Source organism: Accipiter gentilis, chromosome 24 (genome assembly GCF_929443795.1).
Source record: "Accipiter gentilis chromosome 24, bAccGen1.1, whole genome shotgun sequence".
In the NCBI taxonomy this organism is placed as follows: Eukaryota; Metazoa; Chordata; class Aves; order Accipitriformes; family Accipitridae; genus Astur; species Astur gentilis.
This window is the reverse complement of record NC_064903.1, coordinates 18,665,054-18,690,748: the sequence shown is the minus strand read 5'-3', so window position 1 is coordinate 18,690,748 and position 25,695 is coordinate 18,665,054. Positions and strand designations below refer to the sequence as shown.

Sequence of the window (25,695 nt, the reverse complement as noted above, 5' to 3'; positions counted from 1 at the left end):
AAACATACAATTGTGCATGTGCAGGATAAGATCAGAGTTAACCTTGCTTCTCACTGGTGTTATTATTTTACCACACTCCATCTTCATTCATTTATAAAGAGGACTAAGTGGACAAGCAAAGAATTTAGATTACGTGTTCCAGAAATTTGCTTTTCACAAGTAAGTTCATTGTAAGTAATATTTAAGGAATTAACAGACACAAAAGAAAGAATAATTCAGAACAAACCAAAAATGTAGAACAAGAGAACATACTTTTTTTTCTGTAAGTCTCACGCAAAACCATCTTGCTAGAACTGTGCAAGATGACAAGGAAGCACATTAGACTTCAGAGCTAGGTTTTTCCATCAGAAAAGCTAAACATACAGTTTATTTCAGTGGTAGTTATTAAAGATTCTTACAAGTGAAACATAAACACTAAGTGAACCAAAACCAATACAGGGAGTACACCAAATACCTTCCTGCTCATGGTAATTTTTCTCATTCCTCGAAGTTGCAAAACCTGCTTTTCAAGATATTTAACTAAGTAAATCCTTTAAATACCATGAAGAAATTATATAATAAACCAATATTATTTACCTACTAAATAATTGCATCATATAACTAGCTTACCTCCCTTTAAAGAAGCTGTTTAAATAATCCCACTGCTAGCTCATGTAAAAGGACACACCTTTAAAATGGGTCCCACCATTCTCCCCCAAAATGGTCTTTAGTGGAGTTAGCATAGCTATGAAAAAAGCCTTGATGCAGACGTGGTGACAGTAATCCCTTCATACAGTGTATATACCACCAATAAACAATATGTGCTACACCGAAGGACAAGAACAGTTTAAAAAAAAAAAAAAAGAAGCAGCTCTTTCTAGCAAGGGAAAGTATTATTAATATGCTGGACAGGCAATTACTATGGGTGAAAATTCCATGATTTTTACCTAATTCTTCTACTGCGCAACTTGAACAAGTATTTCTTAACCTGATCTTTAGCTTTAAACAGGCCAATTTTTGTTCATCTACCTGGAAGCTCTTCATTAACATCTACTAATGCCTTAAATGTGTATATTTCCATCAAAATGAACTTCTTAATTCAACCCAGAAACCTACTCGTTGGAGTATGGGCTATGGCAAGATACATTTAAAACTATTCCACTGATTAATTCCCCGTACTGTAGAATTCCTATTTACTAAGCTTTCATATCACTTAGAGAAATTATAAACACTTTGCCTATGATACAGCTTTCTTTGTAGACAAAATAAACAAAGTAGGAAAGTTACCATGTAGCCCAGCAGATTAATTAAATAACCAGTTCAGTTCTGTCCTGTTCTGACCAGCCCTGGATTAATTACAAGCCATGTGCGAGGGGTTTGCTAGAGAATGGCTGCAGTAGAGTATTTAGTTTCTGTGAAAAGCTGTGAAGATGTAGAAAAGCAAGACAAATAGAAAGGTCTCTAGTGGAAAATATGGTCACAGGAACCCACGCAGTAAATAAAAGGAGTAGTAAATTAAAGGAGTTTATATTGAACTGTTCTGTTATGTTTGAGAAGTAAATTGTGCTGTGAGATAGGAACATCAAAAAGCATTTTCTAAACATTTTGGGGAACATGCCACAGCATTATAAGCTGTGTAACTCGGCCATCGGTCTGTAGGGAGATATGCAGAAGAGACAACAGAATCTCCCTGTGCCCCTGTACCTGGGACAACAGAATCCCACAGTACGTGGGGAAAAAAATGCCACATTCTGCAGAAACATATTTTCTGTGGCCTTCTGCTGAGCTACAGGTAATGATAGAACATGCTCTCTGAATTACACTGTCAGATACAGAGAGTACATAGGTGCTTGGTGTATAAAATACTACAGATGATAGAAAAAGTGTAAAAATTTAGTAGCTTTTACTAAGACTTTGAATACTCTATTTAAATCAACAATAACTATTGGGATTTGGCTCTAAATCAAAAAGATGTACTATATTGTTAAAAATGGTAAGGTAGCACATATAAGTAATATTAAATGTATGTTTGAAAACTGAGACATAGTATTTAGTGGCAATACTACATATTTTCTCTCTCTGTATAGATCGTCTCCAGTTCTTCCAGGCTGGGAAGAAAACTCAGTATAACAACATAACTGTCTTTTATTCACATAGAGTAGTTGTGTCCTGGAACATAAAATGTGAAAAAATGGAAGTACTAACCCAAGAAGTTCTGTATTCTACTATTAGGATCATTCTATGGGGAAAAAAAAGAAAGAAAGAAAAAAAAAAAAAGGCAGTAGGCATTTTGCTTGCCAGCAATATTGAGAAGTTACCACTAGGTGCAAAGTTTAGATAACAGTTGCACTAATAACCACATCTTGTACCAGGTAAGACTACAGATTGGCATTTTAAAAGCAAAGGGGGGGGAAAGAAAATCAATTATTAACTAATTACCATGTATATTAGCTGCTTCATGTATTAGCTGTTTGTTTTGTTTTGTTTTTCCTGTGGGAAAAGCCCAAAATCAAGTAAAGGGATTTCTTCCTACTTACCTTTTAACATCATCCCCTGATGTAATCCTGTGCAATTTTTTTCATACATGTGTTGTTTCTAGAAAACATGAATGGGTCATGAATGCTGTTTTCTTACTGTTCTGTTAAAACCTGAAAGTAAAAAATAATTTGGAGAAGATAAACCTAGTTCTGATCTAGCATTTTAGACTATGTGGTCAAAACACAGAAAATGGTGAAAACAGAATTCACCTAAATTAGTTAACTGCTTCAAAGATGGAAAATGCTTGTAACAAAAAAGTAACACATTGGAAAATATAAACCTAAAAAGCATATTGATGTTTTGATTCCTAGAGGAGACTGGCCTGGAGTAAATTAAAATCACTAAAGATTTGTTCAGATTAAAACCATTATTCAGTTTATTTATGGATTTATATAAGTCACTTTAATGAAGAAAGTGCCTTGACACAAGTAGACCCCCGTATTTTAATGTATCATTTAATAATTATATACCTCATCTAGCACCAGTGCTTTAGGTTTTAAATTAGAGCTAGACATAGTAAGTAAAGTTGAACTATAGGTCTGCTGTGGCCACAGAGATAATTACCTCACTATCATGTGCAACATGAACACTTATTTTAAACAATAGGTGGTAAGCTGTCAGCTTCCTCTTCCTATAAATAAGTACAACAATGCGTAAGCTGACTTAAAATTGAAAAGTTTATAGCCTAATAAGTGAAATATTGTGCAGCCATCTCATTACTGGTTAAAAACAAAATGTAGCTGTAGCCATAGAAAATTAACCTTGCTGAAGCTGTAACCCTTATCTATCTATAGAAATGTTCAGAATTAGCTGTGCTTTTAATTACCATTTGTGATGCTGTTCATGATTGTAACGTGAAATGTCACTTTGTTTTAATGGTTAATATAGAATGTTTTAATGTACCTTCAAATCACTAACAAATTTTGTATAAATATGATAGTAACTTCTTGTGACTTAATTTACTGAAACACTACAGAATGTACAATTTTTGCCTCTAACAGACCAGGAAATTACTGCTTTGGATTAAACAAAGCTTTAGCAAACAAGTATTTCTTGGCATTATCTTATCAGTGAGTGGATTTTCTCTGGATTTAGGTTTGCAAATAGATCATATTTATTAAGTAGTCAAAGGGAGTATTTTTTAGAAAGTGAGGTTATTTTGTCAATGAGGAGTATCTATTCACATGCAAACAATGCTCTTCATTGATTTTTCATTGCTTCGTAGTTAATACTTCTAATCCTATTTTCCTACCTGTTAGGATAAACTATATACCCTGTGATTTTCTTCTTATTATTTACCACATTCTCATACACTGCAAAAAATCTCTTACTTCCTTCTGAAGACAATTTTGGGATTTTTTAAATTCCTAAATGTAAATAGATTCCAACTAAAACTGCAAAAAGGGAAGAGGGGCAGGAAAGTAAAAACTGACTGAGGTGATGATTCTGATTGGGAAGAGAGACAAAACAATTTGAAGGAAGTTTACAGCTCAACAGGAGTAATGGAAGGATTGTGGTATGTTTTCTGTGGTAGAGCGGTTGTGCTAATGATACAGAATTTTTGGATGAACAGCTGGGGAATGTACTACTGGGTGACTTAGCAGCATGCTTCCTGTTTGTGGTTAAGTTAAATACTGTGTTTTCTCTCATGGTAGTATACAGAACAATTCCTTTTTTTTTTTTTTTTTTTCTTTCCCCCAGTACAGTTAGAACAAAGACTTCAACGTTATTAACTTTTTTCCTCAATACTAGAAACCTGGAGAATAGAACATTTCTCAAGGACTGAAATCTGAATAGTTGGTTTGGTGACCAGCTGACTACTGCTGTTTGAGAACAGCTGCTATTAAGCAGAAGCCTATGCCTTCTCAGCTAAATGGAAATTCTATCACTGAATTTATAAAATCTCATAAACCCAGAACCCTTTTCTTTTTCAGATATACTTGGAGTGTGTGTCTTCTGGAACCTTTCATGATTGTATTTTTTACATATTTAGAGGGAGGGTGCTAGAGCAGTAAATTCTTATATTGCTGGGTCAGCCAGTCTTCTTCAAAAGCCTATTATTTCATTCAAATTCAGATATAAAATAGTACATGTTTTAGGGAAGCTCAAAATATTGCATGCCTATCAGTCTGTGATCACTTTGCTGTAAGATTTTTTTTACAGATGCACATCTGCAGTTTTCTGCCACTGTTAGCTGTTGCAGTTATGTGACTGAATGCGACTCTGATTACCCATGAAACCACAAGGCGAAATGTTAGCATCTACATAGAAGTGGCCTTTCGTAGTTACGTTTTTCATGTTGTGAAGTGATTTTTGTAAAATGCATAGTTTTAAAAATACATTTTCTTCAAAGATGAAGCCAAGTTAAGAACAGTTTGTACAACTACTAGTTTCCACCCTCAGGCCATACTATGTTGCTCTCGGAGATGGGCCAAAATACTGCATTGCAAACTGACTGCCAAAGTGATCTGAGGTTTGTCTGGTTGCCTTAAGCAGAGTTGTGGTTTTCTGTTTTCTTTTTTGTTTTGGTGTGGAGGGGCTTTTCCATTTAAATTTTCCTAATTGGGATAGTTGCATTATTTCACCTCACTCCTTTTGCTTAGAATTGCCTGCAGAGTTTATATGAACATAGGTCCTTGGTTCATACATGGAATATTTTTTTCTCAGTCCTGGAAACTGGAGGGGAAAAAAAAAAAAGAATACTAAAATACTGGAGTATGACTAAAAAATTTTCAAAAAACCCATGGTAGGCTTTAACTTCTGCTAAGGAGGCTGTGAAGTAGATCTAATGATGCTTAATTTATAGTAATACATTCAAAAGCAGGTCTCCAGAAAATCCCGTAGCAATGTTTTGTACAACTCAACTATTTTATGTCACAGCTGAGCACTCTGTGTGAAGACTTGCAAAGTTTTTGTAAGTTGGAGTTAAAAAAAAGTGACAATAAGTGTGCTAACCAACCAGCCATTTGTCCCAGGAGAGCAGGCAAACGGCAGGAGGAAAAGAGGAACTAAGAATACTTGTGGGGTAGCTCTTTCATCATATGATGTAGCTATAGCCTGATGGTTGCATATCTTTTCTCCATCCCTTAGACAAGGCTACAGTTATTATTGCATACCGGTACTAAAAATAGTAAATGTTTTGTGTTTTCTTTTCAATGTAAGGTGCATATTCCCTAACCTGACTTTAGTACTTTTTTTCCTGTTTTGCCTAAGATCGTGAACATGATTTGAGTTTTATTCCACCAAAAACTAAATTAACTCAATGCCTGAATGTACATTTCCTCAATTTTCTTGAGTTCTACCATGTGCGGTTGTTTTCGCTCACACTGTAAAGTATTTTTGTAATGTTCTGCCTGCTGCTCTTGAAGCTTACAGGTCAGTCCAATGTAAAAGTTTTACTGAAGAAGACTTGGCTAAAGCAGTATAAGCAGTACTGTGGCAAATTCAGAAAATTTGGGTAAAAAAAGCTCTTGAGCACTTAAGAGTTATGCTGAACAAACAGTGCTACAGAGTTTGGATTAAAACCCCTTAAACTTGTGCACAGAGATGTCAGGTGGTTGGAAATTATTTTCTCTGACTCTGGAATGACTGACCTTTCTGTTCCAGTTATGGGTGCTGCTTAATACAGACAAATTAAGACAGCACAGAAGAACAAAAAGGCCATTAGGGCTAACTGAAGAGAAGAAAAAAAGAGATCTGAGCATTTCTTTTTAACTGAAACTGGCAAATTGTTGTTAAACTGTTGCTGTAGAATGACGCACTGTAAATTATAAACTGATGTAGTTGGAAATAATGTTACATTGCTTGTCATTGCGAACAAGTGATTAAATTAATGCTTACTTTGTTAACTTCATAATTCCGAAGTTATGTGTGGTTAAGATAGCATAAAAACTGTGCCCAAATACTCACTGTTAAAATCAGCAAGATTAATTAAAAGGAATACTTGTACTAAAAAGAAGAGGTGCAAGCCAAAGGAAAGTTTAGAACTGAACAGCTTGACAGAGCTGGACTTTTTTATAACCTACTAACTTCTGCTGCAAAGATTCTACTCTGATTTTAAGACTCCTGCAAGTTTTAGAGCTGTCATTTTATTTGAAAGCTGGTATTGCCATATTTTATCAACAAGTTTTCACTGCTGGGATTTTTTTTAAAAAAATATTATTTCATCCAGTAGTCTGGAAAGCCTCAGGGAGTCACAAGAAATGCAGACAGCTACAAGAATCTCAGGCATGCTTTAACTATGTGTGTATTAGACAAAGATGGGGAAAATTCACTGTACTGATCTCACTTGCCTTTTTGAAAGAACAAGCCCACTGTGGGACCCTTTTCTAGAGGGCAATCAAGTAATTACATTTGCATCTAAATTTGGACTCCAAAGATTGTGGATTGCCCTTGTCCCACCAAAACAACAGATCATGATTGTTTTCATGACCGTTTTCTCGGTATAACTTAACAAGCATAGATTCACCTATACGAACACAAAATGTGTATTTTTCTTTTTAAAATAACGATTATATTAATACAAAGACATCTGTCAACATGAGCCCTCTAGTAATCAGACATGTGATCCTTGTTTCCACTATCCACACCAATACATCCACGCTGACAGACCTTCAGTTTGCAGTGAGGCTCAGCCAAAGGGATACTCTAATCCACAGAAACGGTTTAAGCAGTTTTTCGTCAACCATGAGCACGTGTAGACGAGTCGGATATGGGGGACTGGAGTTCTCGAATCCGAGAGAGAAAAAATTAAGTCTTTTGTTTGGGGTAACAATAGTTCAATTTTAGTAAAAACACAACAGTTATCCCTTGCCTGTCGTGTGTTTCCAAAATAAGATACAGGGAAACACACTTAAGGCAGAGCCACTTGATTAGGAAACCCTCCATGTGTGAAGTGCCCAGGCACGCCTCACAGGGGCCCAGCAGCTCTGCGTGAAGAAGAGGAGAAGGAGACAAGGCTTTTCTCGAAAGCCCGTACTACCACAGCCGGCTCCGGCCGCCTCAGCTCCCTGCCGGCCCACGGACCGGTGAACTCCCTCTGAAAGGAGACGACCAGGCAGTACCAGTCTCGGCCTTCCCTCCTCCCAGCCACCTGAGGAACGACTCAGCCGGGAGCCCTGGCGACAAATCCACTTACACGCCGGCTCCCGTGCTGCCAAGAGCAAGACCGCTCAGTTCCGTTTCGCGGTGCGCTTTTCTAGCGGGCGTTTCTGCTCAAAACCCCCGAGCTCCGCCATTTCCCCCCACGGCCACCGCCAAGCTCCCTCAGTCTCCCACCACTCGGGGCGGCGCCCCCGTTTTCCTCAGCGGCGCACGCGCAGCGCCTCGGCACACGCGCGGTGAGGCCGGCCGGTCGGCGCGCATGCGTGGAGGCAGTTCGGCGTCTCTGAGGCGGTGGATTGGGAGGAGGCGGCGGGGCGGCAGGACCGAGAGCTGCTCCGGCTCCGGCGGGGAGGGGACGGGGAGACGCCCGGTGGTGCGCGTCGGTCCTATGGGGCCCTGAGCGTACAGCTCCCGGTGAAAGAGCGCGTTTCTTTGCTGGGGCGCACGAGCCTGGGGGGGGGGGGGGGGAAGGATGGAGGGTCAGGCAGCTCCGGGCGCCGGCGGCGGTGAGGAGCCCCTGAGCTCTGGCAGGATGAACCCGAAGCGGAGTGGGCGCGTCGCGGAAGAGGAGAGCCGGAACAAGCCCAAGCTGGTGAGCGAGCTGTGGGGCTGGGAGGGGGGGCAGGGGACGGCCTGGGGACGGGGAGGAAGGCGGGGGAGGAGGAGGAGGAGGCGGCTCGGATGCCGCCCTGTTGCTCCCCCAGGAGAGGATCTGGGGCGGAGGGGCGTGCGGCCGGGCCTGAGGGGCGCTGGGCTTTGGGGAATTAAAGTCTCTTTTAAAAAAAGAAATAAATCTTGTGAGCTTCCGTGACGGTTTTTGGGTGAGGGAGGTGACAGCTGGAGGGGGGCGTGCGGCGCGCTGAGGGCCTCGCTGTGGTAACGCGCCGGGGGTGGCGGCTGACAGGAGCCGGGAGTTCCCGTCCTCTCCGTGAGGGGTGTGAGGCGGGGGGCTGCCCGGGCCGGCCCCCTGGGCAGGGGTGGCGTTCCAGCGCTGTTCTTTAAGCAGGGCCTGTTGCTGCAACCTCTGTTTAGCTCACCTTTGGAGTGAAAGATCACAGGGTTATTTGTTTGTGGTTTTTTTTTTTTTTTTTTTCTTCTGTCTGTGTTGAAGCATCCAGAACATGGGTGATTACGATGCAAACGATGTGCTTCCCGAGTGAACTTCTGACTTAATGTGGAAATAACTTTAAAGTTTGGATGTTGTCCAGTCTTTTTGGAAAGATCGGGCAAGCTTTTGAGCACACAAATCCTCTTTAGGACTGTGGACTTTGTTCGCTATGCCTATGCCTTTTGATTTAAAAGAAGATATTTCTGTTTACAGAAGACCTGATAACTTGCAACATAGGTACATTTCAAAGCCAACAGCACTGGATTGCATCTCCCTTTATAAATGCAGTACCAGCAAAACCAGTTAATATGACAGTGTTTACTTTTAATTGTTTACATCTGTTACACTTGTTTTAACTTTGAATCAGCTCTTTTTAGCTCTGTTGTCTGATAGATTTTTCAAGAGCAGCAGTGTAGCCAACACTTAAAACTTACCTGACTCTTCTTATTGGATAGAGTGCTAGTTATAAACTTTATTTAATCTGTGCAAGGATTTTCACAGGTAGTAGTAAAACTAAGGCAGTACATAAGCGCTCCCACCTTGTGTTCCTTTCATCAGTTAGAGTGCAGTAGAGCCTTTGGCTGATCAACCTGGGAACTGTGGGGTTTTTTTTGGTCACTGAAAACTAAGTTAGAATACGTCTGGGGAAGATGTTAAATTTATAACATATGAGGCATTGAAAAGTTACTGAAAGTTACAATTATTTAGAAGGATAACAGAAAACCAGAATACTGAGTAACTTGAAGTGTGCTTGTATTAAGTGACCATGTATATCTTAGCAAAAGGTAACCAAATATGATGTCTTATTTTGTTTTATGGTGTTATTGGAAACAAACTCGTACTTCCTTGCTCGGGATAAATATAAATAAACTTCTTCATGTAAACAAGATGTTTGTTTATGTTTATACTATCTTTACTATTTCCTGGCTGAAGTAGCTAGGAAGGCTGCTTGAAGATGCCTGCAGGGAAGTGATTTAAAAATCACACAGGACAGTGCTTCTATTGGAAGCTGTGGGTACAAATTTGAATTTTGCTCTAGCAGAGGAGAAGACTTTGTTCTGAAAGAAATAGATAATTTAAAAAATCATAGTGAAATGAGCTCAAAATTGGATTGAACAGGACAACTATTTCCATTGCATGTTCTTTTCAGTTATTCTAGAATCACTAGAGTAGACTTTTATTGTTACATTTAATGGAAAAAAGTACATTATGTTAATATTTGACTTCATATGCAGTTATATGCTTTTGTTTCTTGAGGGGATGATTACAGTCCAGCAGCAACAGTAATCACAGTAGTGGTACGTTGCTTGAATCAGTTACCTTCTGAAAGATAGTTTTACTCTGAGATAAAGTAACTAGCCTCTGATGGTATAACTGAGTGAATGGGTTGAATGGGAAAGTAGGCATTCTGGACGTGATGTACACAAGCGGTGTATAAAACTGACATCAAGAGGAATTTACCTCTAAGGAAGAAAAGGGATGGTGTTCAGGTGTGTTTTAAGTTGAGGTGGTATGAGTGGGCATCCAGATTTGTCAATTACTGCCATGGGTTTGTGAGGGAAGAACAAGGCTGTAAACAGTGAAAGGCTTCATTCATTATATAGGAGAATGGTCTTACTAAATTTTGCTGGCTTCAATTTTGAATGAGGAATTGGTTCTACTGAGGCTAGCAGTACCTTTAGGGACTCAGAGAGCAACTTTACTTGTACCTCATCCCTGTTCTCTTCACTGTGCAAATAAGATGAAGGTATGTTTGGGACTTCTGTAAGAGAAGCCACACTATTTGTGCCAGTGTTAAGTTGTCACAGAGTCTGTATACAAAGTCTCTCAGAGTTTGGTTTGGAGATTTTCTTGGTTCAGCTTCATAACTTACAATTCATCAAGTTTCAGTAGAGTTATACAGATGAATCAACCTGCACTCTGTCAGTTTGTTGTGTATAATTCAAGGAACTTTACAGTGTGCTGAGAGGAGCGAGTGTGTCTTTTCCAGAACTTATTTCACACGTCAAGTGGAGTGCTGAACAAGGGCTTAGTGGGCGAGGGTATGCAACTACATATAACAGAGGATTTATTTTTAGCCTCTGGCATAGCAGCTGAAATTAGGCAAGTCATTGGGAAGAAGTCTAGGGGAATGATTTTTATATGATAGACTAAAAATGGCTCTAGATGACAGGGAGCTGGGAAAGCTGAAGTCACTATTTTGGGGGAAGGGAGGCTCTACAAGAAAAAGGTAGAAGTTTTTTGTTTCCCCATGCTTTCCGTCTGAAAGTAAAAGGTGGGCAATGGTGCTTGGCCTGCAGAAGCATAGTGGTTTGGTGGGTTTTTTCTTTTTTTTTTTTTTTTTTTGGTAAGGACTGAAACCTGATCAATGACATTTATTCTTGATTGACAGGAATAAGACTAGGCTATCAAGAGAGGATCTATGCTAGAAAAGAAAACGATGGTTTAAAGTATTTTTCTGTGAGATAATTGATGCATATGTAAGCACACAAATAATTGAAGCTCTATTAGAACAACGAATTAAATTCTTTTCTGCTTTAGGTCAGTTTGAGAGTCATTCAAGTTTCATATAATTTGTTGAATGTGACAGAACTGTACATTGAGACTTTAGTTGGAGTTTTCGTACTAGTAGTGTGTAAATGGGAGTATTTTTTTAATTTAATGTCTTGTGAGCACCTTGACACATCACAGCTGTGAAAGAGCTCTGATTTCTGCCCCCCTCCCCCCCACCCCCTTTTTTTGCTGGCACAAGGGCTGGAGGTGGGAATGAGGGCCTGGTGTTTTTGTCATTATTTTTGTTTACAATGAAATGGGCAGAAAAAAATTTAATTGTTTTGGCAAACAATCATCTGATCTCATGCCAGCCCTGAGAATAGGCTGGCATGAGATGGCAATGAGCAGTTACATTCTTAACTGGGTTTGGCAATGTGCTTGTTTTGCTTGTTTAAAAGTATGCTTGTTATACTAGGGGAAACAGACTAAATTAAGGTTGTCAGGGAGATTGCTGGGTTTGCAATGCTTGTTAATCCGTAACTTAGATGTTGTTTGGTCTCCTTAACACTTCAGTATCACATGTGAAGTATATAATTCTGTTGGGTACCTAGGAAATCAAAGTGCTTGAAAGTGTCAGATCTGATTTGAAATAGCTATTGTAGCTTAGCTGAACCCAAACTCTTATCAAGTTGTTCATCTGTTTAGCTGAGAAGTTGAAGCCAGGCTTTTTACAGAAGTTCACAGGAGACAGAGGTCATAAAAAGCAGCAGGAGAGGTTTTTGGAGGGGAGACTGAGTATAAAGGGAAGAAAATAATTTGAAGGATGATTAAGCTTTGACTGACCAGAGACACTGGAATCCCTGTCCTTGGAGGTTTTCAAGACCTGGAAACCTGGACAAAGCCTTCAGCAGGCTAGTTCGAATTCAGTGTTGACCCTCCTTTTTGGACAGGAGTTTGGACAAAACTGAGAAAGGAATGACATCCTTTCGAACATCTGTGATTCTACGAATCAGTACTTGAAAAGAGGTGTTATAACAGGATTTGTGGTGCTTCCTGACTATTAAAACACTGGCTAACTAGAAGTTAATATGGCCAATGCTTTTTGGGTGTTTTTTAATTACAGTTAATAATATATCATGTTAGTGCAGTATTAGCATAAATAGAAATATTTCTGTGCATATGTTGACTAGTGCCTTGCTAAAAGCATTGTGCATTACCCCCCAAGTTCACTTCAGGTTTGTGTGGTAGTTGTTCAGTAATAGATACTCCACTTACGTACAAACTAAATTTCTGAAAGGGATTGTCATCTGAGTGTGATGCTGTCTTAAAAAGTGGATTAGCAGAAAGATCTTGTATAACATGAAAAACATATTGTTAGGGATAAAGGAGAGCAAGTGGGTTTGGTGATTCATCAAACAAGGAGCAACTCATACTTTGTTTTAAGAAGGAAAATTGTTTATGCTTAGTACTGAAGTCTGTTAAACCCTGTGAGCTTTGAGATGAATCAAAAGCTGTGAACTCAACATTCTGACTAATGTGCCATAAACTAGCGTCAAACAGTGGAATAAAAGCTTTTATCAATTAGCTTTAAAACAGAAGTAAACAGAGTATGTTTGGGAGGATATGTTTCCCAGCTACCTTGCTCCGCCCATATCAATGCAGGACTTAATGAGTGCTTTAAATTATGTGTATTGGTCACCATCAGACAGGCTATGTGCTCCAGGACCTACCTCGCACCATCAACTTTGACTCCTAAGGCTGTTTGATGTCATTCTCCTGTAGAGAGTTAATGTGCTTTTACACATGACTTGCTTAGATGTCTATATACTGCATATGTGAACTATGAGTCAGGTTGAGCAGAGAATTTTGGCAAATGAATAAAATATATTACATTTGAGATCACAGTGTCTGAGTAAAATCAGTGGATGCCTGCAGAGGTTTCTTGCTTCAAGTGTATGCTTGAGGAAAGAGAACCATAATGCTTGTGTTTTAGAAGACTCTTGCTCTTATTAGTTCAAAGTCAAGATATTCCAGCAAGGGAAGTAAGTTAGGGTGCAACCATTATTGAAGAGTAAAATTGATGTCTTGGGAAAATTTGGTTCTGTTGCTGAAAAGTATACTGATTCTACTTTTGATTATATATATACTGATGATGGTAGAGTAGGGCATGCTTGGTGCTGGTGTTGAGCTAAATGCTTTAGCTTTTAATGTGAATTGATACTGACACTGTTTAAACGAGCTGATAGATACAGTGATAAGCCTATCTGCTTGTGGTATTTAAACTTCCTGAACTACTACTTGTAAGACAAAACTGTAGAGCTAACTCTGTACAATACAGGAAGTTTTGCAAACAAAGCAGATTCCACCTAGGCAATTGGAAAGACAATTACAGTGAGAATTGACAGTATGCATATCAAACAGAAGCGATGTTTTCTTCAGCACTGTGGTGCTGAATGTCCAAGTTATTGAGGATGAACTTTTGGGGTTTTTATTACAAATAGCCTGTAAAGTATGCTAATGATACTGTGATTGCTGATGACCCCGTAGAAGGAAAAGATAGGCTTAAAAACGTTGGGTGGGTTACAAGATGACTTCATCTTTTCTGCATCAGTTGCAGTTCTTTAGAGGTAAGCGATAATGGCTAATAACTTTCATCTAATTCTGTTAATCCCTGTTCAAATATAGAGGTAAAGTAGAATAAGAGATGGTGGTTGCTGCTGAAGCAACTGACAATTTCAGTTGGTTATTCATCAGTTTACTTGTTCAGCCCTAAAACCACAAGAAGTTAGGAAATTACTAGAATGAATGTTTTTATGCAGTTCCTTACAACTTATGTATCATGGTCATTCTTTACGTTCAGGGTTTTGTTTTTTTTTTTTAACACTTAGTAACTATTTTGGCAGAAATAAGTTTATCATTATAGAGGATTATGGTGATAGAACAGATAATTTTGAGAGAAGATTAACAGTTGAAAGACTTTCTTTAGTACTTGTGTAGCAATTTATAAAGTTGCAGGTAGGCAAAGCTAACTTGTGTTAAACTTGCATGTTATTTTTTTATCAAACTGATCTTTTACTTAGGATCTTGTGAATCAAGTAGCTTTTTCCTACAGTATTGGTGGAGTGAGCACCTCTAGGTTTCCCACTTTCAAGCACAACTTCCTAATAGGTAGATAAGCAGAATCTTGTTTGACAAAAGTAGTACTAACACAGTCTGCAAGGCAAATACATTCTACTTGTTAACTATTAATTAATTGTATGGGACAAATGGGTGACAGTTAAAGTATCAGCTTTTTTTGAGGCAGCAGTGTGGGTTTAAGCAGTCTCCGTAAGTGTTTGTGTGGCAGCGGGACAAACAAGATCATGAACTGAACCAGTCAAAACCCCTCCTTTACTATTTGCTAGAACTACTAAGACTAGTGTTATGGCGCACTAGTGTTCCTCCTTTTTCTATTGGTTTGTCTAAAATTCATCCACTAGTACTATTAAATTATGATTGTGTCTGCTTTTCAGCCATCTTGTGACAGCTGTTTAGTTTGACATGGTGTAAAAGCAACACATTTTATGTAGATGGACAGATCTGAAAAGGATTTACTAGGGCAATTAAATGATATTGTAACCTACATCGTGATATAAACCATGAAATCATCTCATTTATAGAAATAGAGAAATACCTTGCAAGTTCAATTCCTGAACAAGCGCACACATAGGAAATGTTGTATGGTTTGATACAGCTACTGAAGGTCTTCAGTCCACCTGGGTGTGGTAATATTTGGTCTTAAGGTGTAGTGCATACTGCAACATCACCACACCTTCTCTGTTATATAAAACAAAAATGTTCTTAAGAGTTTCTAATAGATATGGGCTCTTCCTGTATAAACAGGAAACTATATTTTTGTATTAACTTCAGACTGTTTGGGGGGGAGAATGGGAGAAGAGGAAGTTCAAGGTGATGCATGTGACAGGTGGCTTTCTTGTAATGTTCCCTTCTTGGACCTTGTAGTGATCCTCAGAGTAAATCATTGGAGGCAAGATGGTACTGGAGAAAGTATTAGGTATGCTGAATGTGTGATGCATGTTTGCTGCTTGTAAGTGTTCTTTGCATAGTGTTATCAGATATGGAGGACATCAAAGATGGAAACATGTTTTTATTACTGAAAATATCTTCAATTTATATTTTGTGTTCAAACTTGTTTTGAAAGTGTAGAATGTAAGTGTAAAAGTTACTAGCTGATTAAAAAAGAAGTAATTGGAAAGAATCCTGCCTTCTATTCCTCAGTGATTTTTGTGTGTGTATATTTTTTTTAACACATTTAAGTCTTACTGCTTTCCTAATTGTAGTGAAAATATAAAGTTATCTCTTTATAACAAAAACAAATTAACATATTTAGTTTACCCTTTTATGTGAGAATAAATACAGGAGAACTTGCTTGAGGAATGTGAAACTTTCAGGGCAGCGCTACCTTGTAGTTTAGAACAAATTTCTAAGTAAAATGTTAAGTTTGAGACAGTTGGGGAATAGTACTGTAGAATCCCAACCCTTGGAGCTATGGTACTGTAGCTGTACAGCCAGTAAAGCAGCAACTGTAACTTTAGGTTATGTAGGCCAAGGGAATTGCAGTAAAGGTACTGGTGAATGCAGGTTGGTTTGGAAGTACATAGGCCCATTCTCTCCCATTTCTTTGTTCAGGGATTAGCTAGTCAAATGTTAATAACTTTGTCCTGTATGGACATATAAACAATATATAACAATATAATCACATAAACAAAAACACATCATAATGCATATTTAGGCATGAAGATGAGAGTAAATAACCACAGACCCTAAATGTTCTTGAGGATACCTTTTTGTCACAACTAGTTATGTGTTTACAAGTGGCTCTGTGTAAATTCATGTTGGTCTCTCAGGGATGGTTGAACAAGACAAAATAAGTACTTTGGTCAGGAAAAATGTTAGTTTGCAGTCTATTATTCTTTCTTAATATAGTAAGAACTAATGATGCTTGTTAGAGTATGACCTTTAAAGATGCCTGTTTTGTATTTTTTCTTTTTTTCTAATGAGTGTAGCTTTGTGAGGAACCAATACTAAGCCAACATGAGATTCATTAGATTCTAGATGCCTAACAGCAGATAAAAGTAGTTAGTTCTTGTACAGTATACGGCATAGTTTCCTGCTTTCCTGTCTACGTTTTGGTTCTTCATATTCTTCTGCTATGAATTATTTTTATGCCTATAAAATTGAAGTAAATTCTAAAATACTGTGGCTTCGTAATGGAAGTGTGCTGGATGTTTGCATTTGTAATTGTGTGAGTGCATGAGTAGATGAGGACTTGACAGTTATTAATAGTTGAGGCAGTTACATGTAGTGTTCCAGTTGCATTAGAGCAGGTAAGTATTTGCATAAAGCAGAAAAGAGACAACAACATATCAGGCTAAGCATATACACTGATGCCATATACTTTTTAGTTTTTATGCCAGCCACATTTAGGGGGTATGTTAAAAACAAAAGGTTTAAATACAAAATCTGAAACTCAAAGGGTAAACCTATGTCAGCTGGCCAGGTTGAAAAGTTAACACATGAACTCAAATTAACTGAGATCCTTTAGTCTGTGTCCATCCCTCTTTGTAAGCCATATGGTAGCATGTCTATCTGATTTTTGTATACACTGAAGTAAAATTTTCATACAATAAGAAGTGTTTTTATAATTATTGCAAGTCTTTGCTTATAAAAGTGTTAGCCACTCACAGATTGAGTGAACTAATGAATATGATGGATTAGTAGAAGGTATTTTATAAACAGGCTTGAGATGGAAGTTGCAACCAAAGCTTCAACACTGAAGCACCTAGTAACTGATTTTATCCTAACTTTGGTGTTAGTACAGTGCTTTATTTCTGGTACTGCTGCCAGTCTTAATTCCCATAAAACCAGATTCTTCTTTGTGTGGTTTTTTTTTTTTTTTTTTTTTGTCTTATTATATAATGGGGCAGCAAGAGCTCTTGGTCCCAGGCAATCCACTTTACTAGAACTGCCTCAGTTCTTCCTTTCCACTCCTTCATGGCAAGTGGATCTCACACTGCTTTATTCTCATCAACAGAAGAAAGTGAGCTGAGGAATCTCCTTTTGATTCAGCATGTAATTTCTTGGCGAAGCTAGAAATACACCAGGCAATGTCTGGTGCAGTCTGTCTAACCTTTTCAATTCTCCATTCTCTTACTATTCCACTGTCTTCCAGCAGTGCAGTTTCATTTTCATTCTCCAATTTATTTACAGCTTGATGAAGGCATTCCAAAACTAGAAAGGTAAAGAGTACAGTGGTAGGCTTTTGTAAAATTTCCGTCTGTAAACTAGATATACAACTTTAATTCTCATATTTTACAAAAAATGCATTCATGAACTTCTGACAGAGCTTGAGTGGGTAAGACAGGTTTCCTAAACTCATTAAGGTTAGTTTACAGTATTCTGTGATTCAAACTAATTCCTGCATAGCTTATAAGATAACCAGTAATTCCATCAGTTAACATTTTACATTTAAAAACAGTTGTTTTGTGAATTTATGGGAAAACGTTTATGAAATTCATGTGGGTGTTCATGGATAACCTAAGCATGTGCCACACTTCAATATTATGATAAACCATGTTTTTTTGCTTACTTTCTCCTTTAGCAGAAGATAACAGATTCTCTGTAAAAAGCATCTGTAATCCTCCTGAATTCCTGTTACTTTTTAACAGAAAATCTCACCTGTACTGATGTCAAATGATATTATTGGCTTCCTCGTTATTATGTACAATATAATTCCCCTCTATTTACATGCTGCTTCATTTCCTACTTCCCTGAAGGACAGATAACCTTCTCAGGAAGCTATTATAAACGGGAAAGAAGAGGAAAAGGAACAGAAAGCCCTTGTGTGTATCACAGCAGCTATAAATTCAGTTTAACTTGATATGCTTTGACTGTTGAGTTACATTATGGCCCATGCCTGCAGAAATTACTTGATCTGGAATTTCTGTTCTTTAAGGAAAAGCCTAAGTTCCTTGCTATGGCAGCAACATTGCTTATTTTTCCAAGTTTTAATATTGCATCGTTTATTATTGGGATGGGGGTGGAGAAAGTAACTTTATTCTCAACTTTTTTTTATGTAGGGATCACATACTATTCTGATCAAGTAACTTGCTCTTTGCTAGGAATTCTGTGTCTCGGAAGCCAGACAACATTATTCTAAGAAGTTGTTAACATGATCCCTGTTGACCATATGTTCCAAGACTGCTGGGTACAGACAAAATGAATAATGTTCACAAGTAATTGCTGCTTCTTTGGCTCACTGCATCCCTTCCACTGCCAGTTCCTTTGTGGGCTGTGTTTTGGTTGGTTGTATTTTCTGGGGGTTTTCTTACTATTTGAAAAACAACCCAAACAAAGCAAATGTATATCCTTACTTCCTCAAAGTTTATCTGAAGAAAAATACTCCGTTTTCAAGGAGCTGCCCCCTATCCAATGAAGCTTTTCACAGTATAGACTTCATGTGAACTTTTGCAACTTGCTGTGGCCTTCTGCTTTATGTTTAAGTGTATCAATGTGCTGCAAACAGATACATTCTACCAGTTTTATCTTCTCAAGTGGTAACAGAGGGAAAGTCAAATGCACTGTGATGCTTACTGCAGTGTTTAGTGTACCCACAAGAGCAAGAGGTGTTTTACAAAACCAACAGCATGCTCAGTTAAGAATCTTCCCAAAACTACTTCTGCATATAACAGAAAGAAAAGTATATATAAATTGAGCCTGTCACTTGTACAGGGGTATTAGGCTATACTTGCATGCACTGTGAAATAAGAAGCAAGTAAGCAGGAATGAAAAAAAAAAAAAAACCAACATTGTGCACAAGTACTGAAAAATTTTCTCAAGCAGTTTCTGCTTCATTTTTCAGAGTGATTTCAAAAGAACTCTCTCGCTCTCAAGTTAACTGGTTATTGCTTATCTTGAAAGGAAAACCTAGGTTTCAACAACAGATTAATCCCAGGTTCAAAGCATGTAATTGTAGTTAAAAGGGCTGCATGTCTACAAAAGGGTAAAAACAAACTAAGACCACTCTTCAGTAAGAGTGAAGATGAACCTTGTCACAATAAAAAAGGTGCCTCTCTTTAGGAGGTGAGGGGTAAAAGGAGGAGGCCTATTCTCACTACTCTTAATTGACCGAACTCAGTAGCTTTATAATAGCTTTCATTCAGTCTGAGTAGCTCCACAATGTGTCTGAATGAAAAGATCAGCCACTTGCAGTCAGGAGAGCCCAGAACAAGGAAGGAAGATGAACAGCAATTTGATGCACATGAAGTATTGCTATCTAGCAAAACTGGCTTTGTTCTGCTGCTACACTGAAAGCAAAGAGCTCAAATCCACTGCTTGTATCTAAGCATAAAATTGAGATAAAGTCTGTACTTGCTATGTCAAGAATTGTTTTGACATAGTTTTTTTCCAGTTTAACTGTTCCAGAATGTTTCAAAAGCACTTCACAATAATATTATACCAAAAAGCAAAAACCAAGTTCCCTAAAAACTCCAAGCTCAGAAGTAAAACAATTGCATTTTTGAAAAACAAGCAGCAGAGATACAGGGCTGAATATGGTACCGAGGAGCACACTTGGTAGAAAACCAACAGTCGTGCAGCCAGTACAGTAAGCATCTAAACCATCCATTTACTGCACTAGGAGCTGTTCTGTGTTCATTTTTAATTAAGTCCCGGAAGCTGATCTAATGTCTATTGAAGTTTAGCAAGTGATCTCAGTCTGTTTTCCTAGGAAAAAAAACACTGTCTAATTTTCTTCCAGACCAACTGATTTGCTTGCCATAGGTGCAGTAAACAGAATATGCTGACACTGACAAGCAATCCTGCCCAATACCAGTACAATAGCAACTACTTGGACAGATGGCTTCTTGTCTAATAAAGTATATCTGGCACGTTTACAGGCACCAAATATATGTACAGAAAGCTACATGGGTGTATCAAAGGATTTTTGAAATTATTCCAATGCACTTCTAATCTATTAGCATTTTACTAAAGGTACAGCTTTTGAAATAAGCTTTCTTATCAAGCAAAGCATGAAACATAGTTGGCACTCAACTATCTGAATCCTGTGGTTTTTTTTTTTAATACATTGTTCTTCAAGAAAGACCATTAAAGTATCCATTATCAACATTATTAGATTTGAAAGTAAAACTATTTAAGCCTAAAATAAAAGGCAATGCTAGTCTGCAGATGACCCCCAAAAATAAAATGTAGATAGCAACAGTGTATATGCTTAGCTTGACAATTCAGGTACATAGAGTAGAATTCCTGTACTTATTTTCCCTGTTTACACTGCTGACAATTGGTGCAGACCCATATGCCGTCTTCATATTGTCAAATATGACTCCCTTTTCTTTATGCAAACACTCACCTGTTCTAGTGCAACTGAGACACTGCATGTAACATGTGAGGTCTTCCTGGAGCTACCCGTAGTGCCTATGCAGAAACTTAGTATCAATTTCTGTTGCTACACTTAGTCCATAGAGATTTGTGAGACTGCCCAGAATCTTTGAAGTGGAAGATTCTTAATTACACCTTTTTGGGCCTTAAGGACATGTAGCCATGGAGTTTTGTACTTACTTATTTGTGCGAGTTGTGGTTGGTGTTTTTTGGTTGTTGCTTGTTGTTCTTGTTTGTTTGGTTTGTTCCCCCCCCTTGGTGTTTTTTTTTTGTTTGTTTGTTTTTTTTAAGATGTGTCTTATACAACTGTTGGTTAATGATTACGCAATGCCACACGCATTTCTAAATTAAGTGCTAAAACCAGTGGGTAGAAGTTCTGAACAAAAAAGGAAGCTTCAAATAAAATCAAAGGCTTTAAGTATTTCTTGTAAGGGCAGGGTTTGCCATGTCTCAACCTTAGTAAAGATCTGGATTAGTAAAATATCTCTTAGAACATTAAACCTGCATATTGAGGCTAGTAAACTAGTGTGCACTTCATAAAAGCAGTATTGCAATGCTTGTTTGATGTAAAATATGAAGGGAATTATGACTTCTTTCAAAAGCCTTGTTTGTAAAAGTTTTAAGTAGCAAACTGTTGCTTGAGAGTTTTAAGTGAGGAATTTAAAAGCTGTAGAGCATCCTGAAGAGAGACGGTTTGTTCATCTATACTGAAAAGCATGCTATACTGTCATAAGACATTTTTCCAAGATGCTCAAAGGAAAACCTGTCTTGCATGATCACTAGATGTCAAAATAAGAAACAGATTCAGGCTGTACGAAGTGCTATATAAAAAACTCACCAGTTACATAGCATAACTGTTATATTCTGCTGATCCTGTGCTGCTTTAGTGATGATAACTTACCTGATATGTTTGGTGCAGAGACTTGATGGAAAATACTTGGACTCTAGCAGTAGCTCTGGAAAATGCCAAAACTTACTTTATTTGCCTCTGTACTGGCTAATGTGAAAACTACCTCTGCTAATAGGCTTTCTGAAATTGTTTCTACAGTAAACTGATCTGTCTCTTCTGATGCCACCCTTGCCCTTTTGTCTCACGACCAGCAATTTTGTTGGCTTAGACTGACATGTAACTGCAGCTTTTGGAAAAAACTTTTAATTTTGCACTGATTTTTAAAGCTTATTTGCCAATGAACACCAATTAATTCATGTCTGAAACAAACTTTGCAAAACAGTAATGTCAGTTTGAGCTACAAATAAAAAACCCAATATTAGTTGAATTGTCTTCCTCAACTCCTTTGTATCTTCAGTTACAAAACTGTTGAAAGTAAGGCTATCTAAGCTTGTTTACAGTTTTTGTTTGTTTGTTTTCAAGTTTTGAATCAATTTGCTTTTTGGTAAAGGCTTCTTTGAAGTAATCTGGAAAAAATGGAGGTTTTTGAACAGTCCATTTACTTTTGGAGTATGATAGTGTTCTGTCAATCAGACAAAAGTGAGGAAGCCATTTCTGTTTCTCTCAACCTCTGTTTTTAGTCAGGCCAGACTGTTCCTTAGGGTGTCTCTATTACCCTTGCACAGAGACATGATGTGGAGGTGCCCCTTTTCCTCATTCCTTGAGGATCAGTCAATAGCGTTTGTGAGAATGAGTGTACAATACGATTAATGTGCCTCTGGCCTGTTTTCCTCTCCCTCCTGTTTGGGAGCAGTGCTAAGGCACTCAATCTTCAAGCACTATGATTAAAGAATTGGTGCCCTCTGCTGATAATAATTACCAAGTTGGGTGACCCTTTGGCTTTATTTAGCATGAGGAGTTGCCCAACTTCTTTTCCTAGTATTGCTCATTTCTGGATGGTCAATTTCCTGGGAAAGTAATAGAGTAGTTGGAGAAAACCAGGCAGCCTCCTGGTTGGGAAGGTGGCCGACATCCTCCAGTCTAACAGCACTGACTCTGTGCTGTCAACATGAATAACTTTTCAGCTTCATTTTGGTAGCCTTGTGTAAGGTGTTCACATGCTCCTTGATCTCACTTTGTAGTGCCCCAGGGAATGTTTACCTTTATGTTCAGGTTATAGATTAAGCCTTAGTTTAATAATTTAAATAATGCATATTTGAGGAATTTGTGATGTGAACAGCTGCAAAGCAAACAAGAATTTTCCATGTAGTGTCATATAGACCAAATGCAAATGTGCGACAATAGTAACAAAACTATTAGTGTTGCTAACTTCAAGTATCTTTGGTGAATTACAGCAATAATTTCAAGTTCTTTTTGAAAGCATGGTGAATGCTCCTTGAAGTGCCAAAAAAATTACTGTAAAGCAAAAAGTCCTAAGGATTGTGTAGTTCTAGTTTCTGCACATCAGCTAATGTGACTTGGGTAATCTTTTCACAATTTCCTAGGTAGCTTTTTACCTTTTAATTGCAAAACTGCATATGTTAACAGATGGCTAAATTGTCTAATGCGACTGTTACTCAGTCTCTGTACTGAAGAACAGAGGTTGTAGGAGTGAATTCAGTTTTGTGGCTGTAAGACCTAGACTCGAGTTGCACACAACTTCTTGCACTTCAGATATTAACCAGTTTTGGGTTTTGTCCCTTTAAACTCTCTCAGTTCAGGTACTCATATGGGAAGTTATTCACTTCCTGGTTGTATGCAAATTTATTTTCAGCCAGTTAAAAAACACTTACCCTTGAGCAAAGTTTTACAGTGTCTTTTGCAGGTGTTGAATTCCAGGTAAATTTTAGAAAATGGTGATATCGTCTTAGTTTAAAAACAAGAAAGTTGAAAAGGTCAAGTTTGTTTGTTACCCTTAGAAAATTAGGATTGCTAGTAGCTGTTGCAGCTGTTACCTGAAGTTATAGCCTGTGCCGAAGTGGGTGTTGCAGTACACCATGATTTGCCTGAGCAGTGTGCAGTGGAGTGAAAATTGCTGTTAAATTTAGAAATTACCCAGCTGATCAGTTTCATTATATATGTGGTAAACTGTGAGTTGCTTTTGTTTTTATTTTTGGGGTGAAAGTGAGAGTCTTGAGTTTAAGAATTAAGAAAGTGGCGGAGTAATACTTAAATATAATGGAAAGATCAATCAACCCTTGTAAATGCACCTTAATTTACAACTCATGGCCAGCTCAAGTGATATGGAAGGTTTTATTAATGCATAAGTTAGAAGAGGATTAAAAAAAAACCCCACACTAGACTTTCTGTGAGTTTTGCATTAAAAGTTAATGCAATCATCCCAAGTTGTTTCATTCTTGGAATGTTGACATTGTTACTGCAGTAACCTGAACTGAGCTTGGGTGAAGAAATAGTAATTTTTGTACAAATAAATGTAGTGAACTATGGTGAAAATCTGCTGGTTTTATGTGCAAGATTTCAATTATTCTGAATATTAACATGGCTGAGACTAACCTTTTAAGATGAGTAGTGTAATGCAGTTGCATTAGTATATGCTATGATTTTTGTGTGCCTTATTTGCATGGGCCTGCCTGTCAAAGTCCCTCTGGATGGCATTCCTTTCTTCCAGCGTGTTGACAGCACCACACAGCTTGGTGTCATGGGCAAACTTGCTGAGGGTGCACTCAATCCCACTGTCTGTGTCACCAATGAAGATGTTAAACAGCACCAGTCCCAATACCGACCCCTGAGGAATGCCACTTGTTTCTGGTCTCCACTTGGACATCGAGCTGTTGACCACAAGTCTTTGAGTGTGACTATCCAGCCAATTCCTTATCCACCGAGTGGTCCATCCATCAAATCTATGTTTCTCCAATTCAGAGACAAAGATGTCATGTGGTACAGCGTCAAATGCTTTGCCCAAGTCCAAGTAGATGATGTCCATTGCTCTTCCCTTATCCATCAACGCTGTAACCCCATCATAGAAGGCCACCAAACTTGTCAGGCATGATTTGCCCTTAGTGAAGCCATGTTGGCTGTCGCCATTCACCTCCTTATTTTCCATGCGCCCTAGCACAGTTTCCAGGAGGATCCACTCCGTGATCTTGCTGGGCACAGAGGTGAGACTGAGTGGCCTCTAGTTCCCCACGTCTTCCTTTTTTCCCTTTTTAACAATGGGGGATGTGTTTCCTCTTTTCCAGTCATTGGGAATTTCCCAGGACTGCCATGACTTCTCAGATATGATGGATGGTATCTTAGCCACTTCATCACAGCTTAGCCAGTTTCCTCAAGACCCACGGATGTATCTCATCAGGTCCATGGACTTGTGTACCTTCAGGTTCCTTAGATGTTCTCAAACCTGATCTTCCCCTATGGTGGACAGCTCTTCATTCTCAGAGTCCCTGCCTTTGCCTTCTGTGACTTGGGTGGTGTGGCTGGAGGACTTGCTGGTGAAGACCGAGGCAAAAAAAGTCATTCAGTATCTCAGCCTTCTCCATATCCTGGGTAACCAAGTCTCCTGTTTCCTTCTGGAGAGGACCCACATTTTCCCTAATCGTCCTTTTATCACTGACATACCTATAGAAGCTTTTCTTGTTGCCCTTGACGTCACTGGCCAGATGAGATTCTATCAGGGCTTTAGCTTTCCCAACCTCCTCCCTGGCTGCCTGGACAATTTCTGTGTGTTCCTCCCAGGCTACCTGTCCTTGCTTCCACCCTCTGTAGGCTTTCTTTTTGTGTTTGAGTTAGTCCAGGAGCTCCTTGTTCATCCAGAAAGGCCTCCTGGCATTTTTGCCCGACTTCCTCTTTGTTGGGATGCATCGCTCCTGAGTTTGGAGGAGATGACCCTTGAATATTAACCAGCTTTCTTGGGCCTCTCTTCCCTCCAGGGCTGTAGCCCATGGCACTCTACCAAGCAGATCCCTGAAGAGGCCAAAGTCTGCTCTCCTGAAGTCCAGGGTAGCGAGCTTGCTGTGTGCCCTCGTCGCTGCCCTAAGGATCTTGAATTCCACCATTTCATGCTCACTGCAGCCAAGGATGCCCTTGAGCTTCACATTCCGCACCAGCCCCTGCTTGTTGGTGAGAACAAGGTCCAGCATAGCACCTCTCCTCGTTGGCTCCTCTATCACTT

General features: G+C 38.6%; 1 protein-coding gene across 1 annotated transcript in view; it reads left to right on the top strand.

Moving 5' to 3' along the window:
* The first annotated feature begins 8,081 nt into the window (after positions 1 to 8,081).
* Positions 8,082 to 25,695, top strand: part of DIAPH2 (diaphanous related formin 2) — a 261,936-nt gene continuing 244,322 nt past the window's right edge. Inside the window, exon 1 of the mRNA XM_049828136.1 lies at positions 8,082 to 8,212. Coding sequence (XP_049684093.1) covers positions 8,093 to 8,212 — 120 coding nt within the window. The 5' untranslated portion in view covers positions 8,082 to 8,092. The remainder of the gene's footprint in view (positions 8,213 to 25,695) is intronic.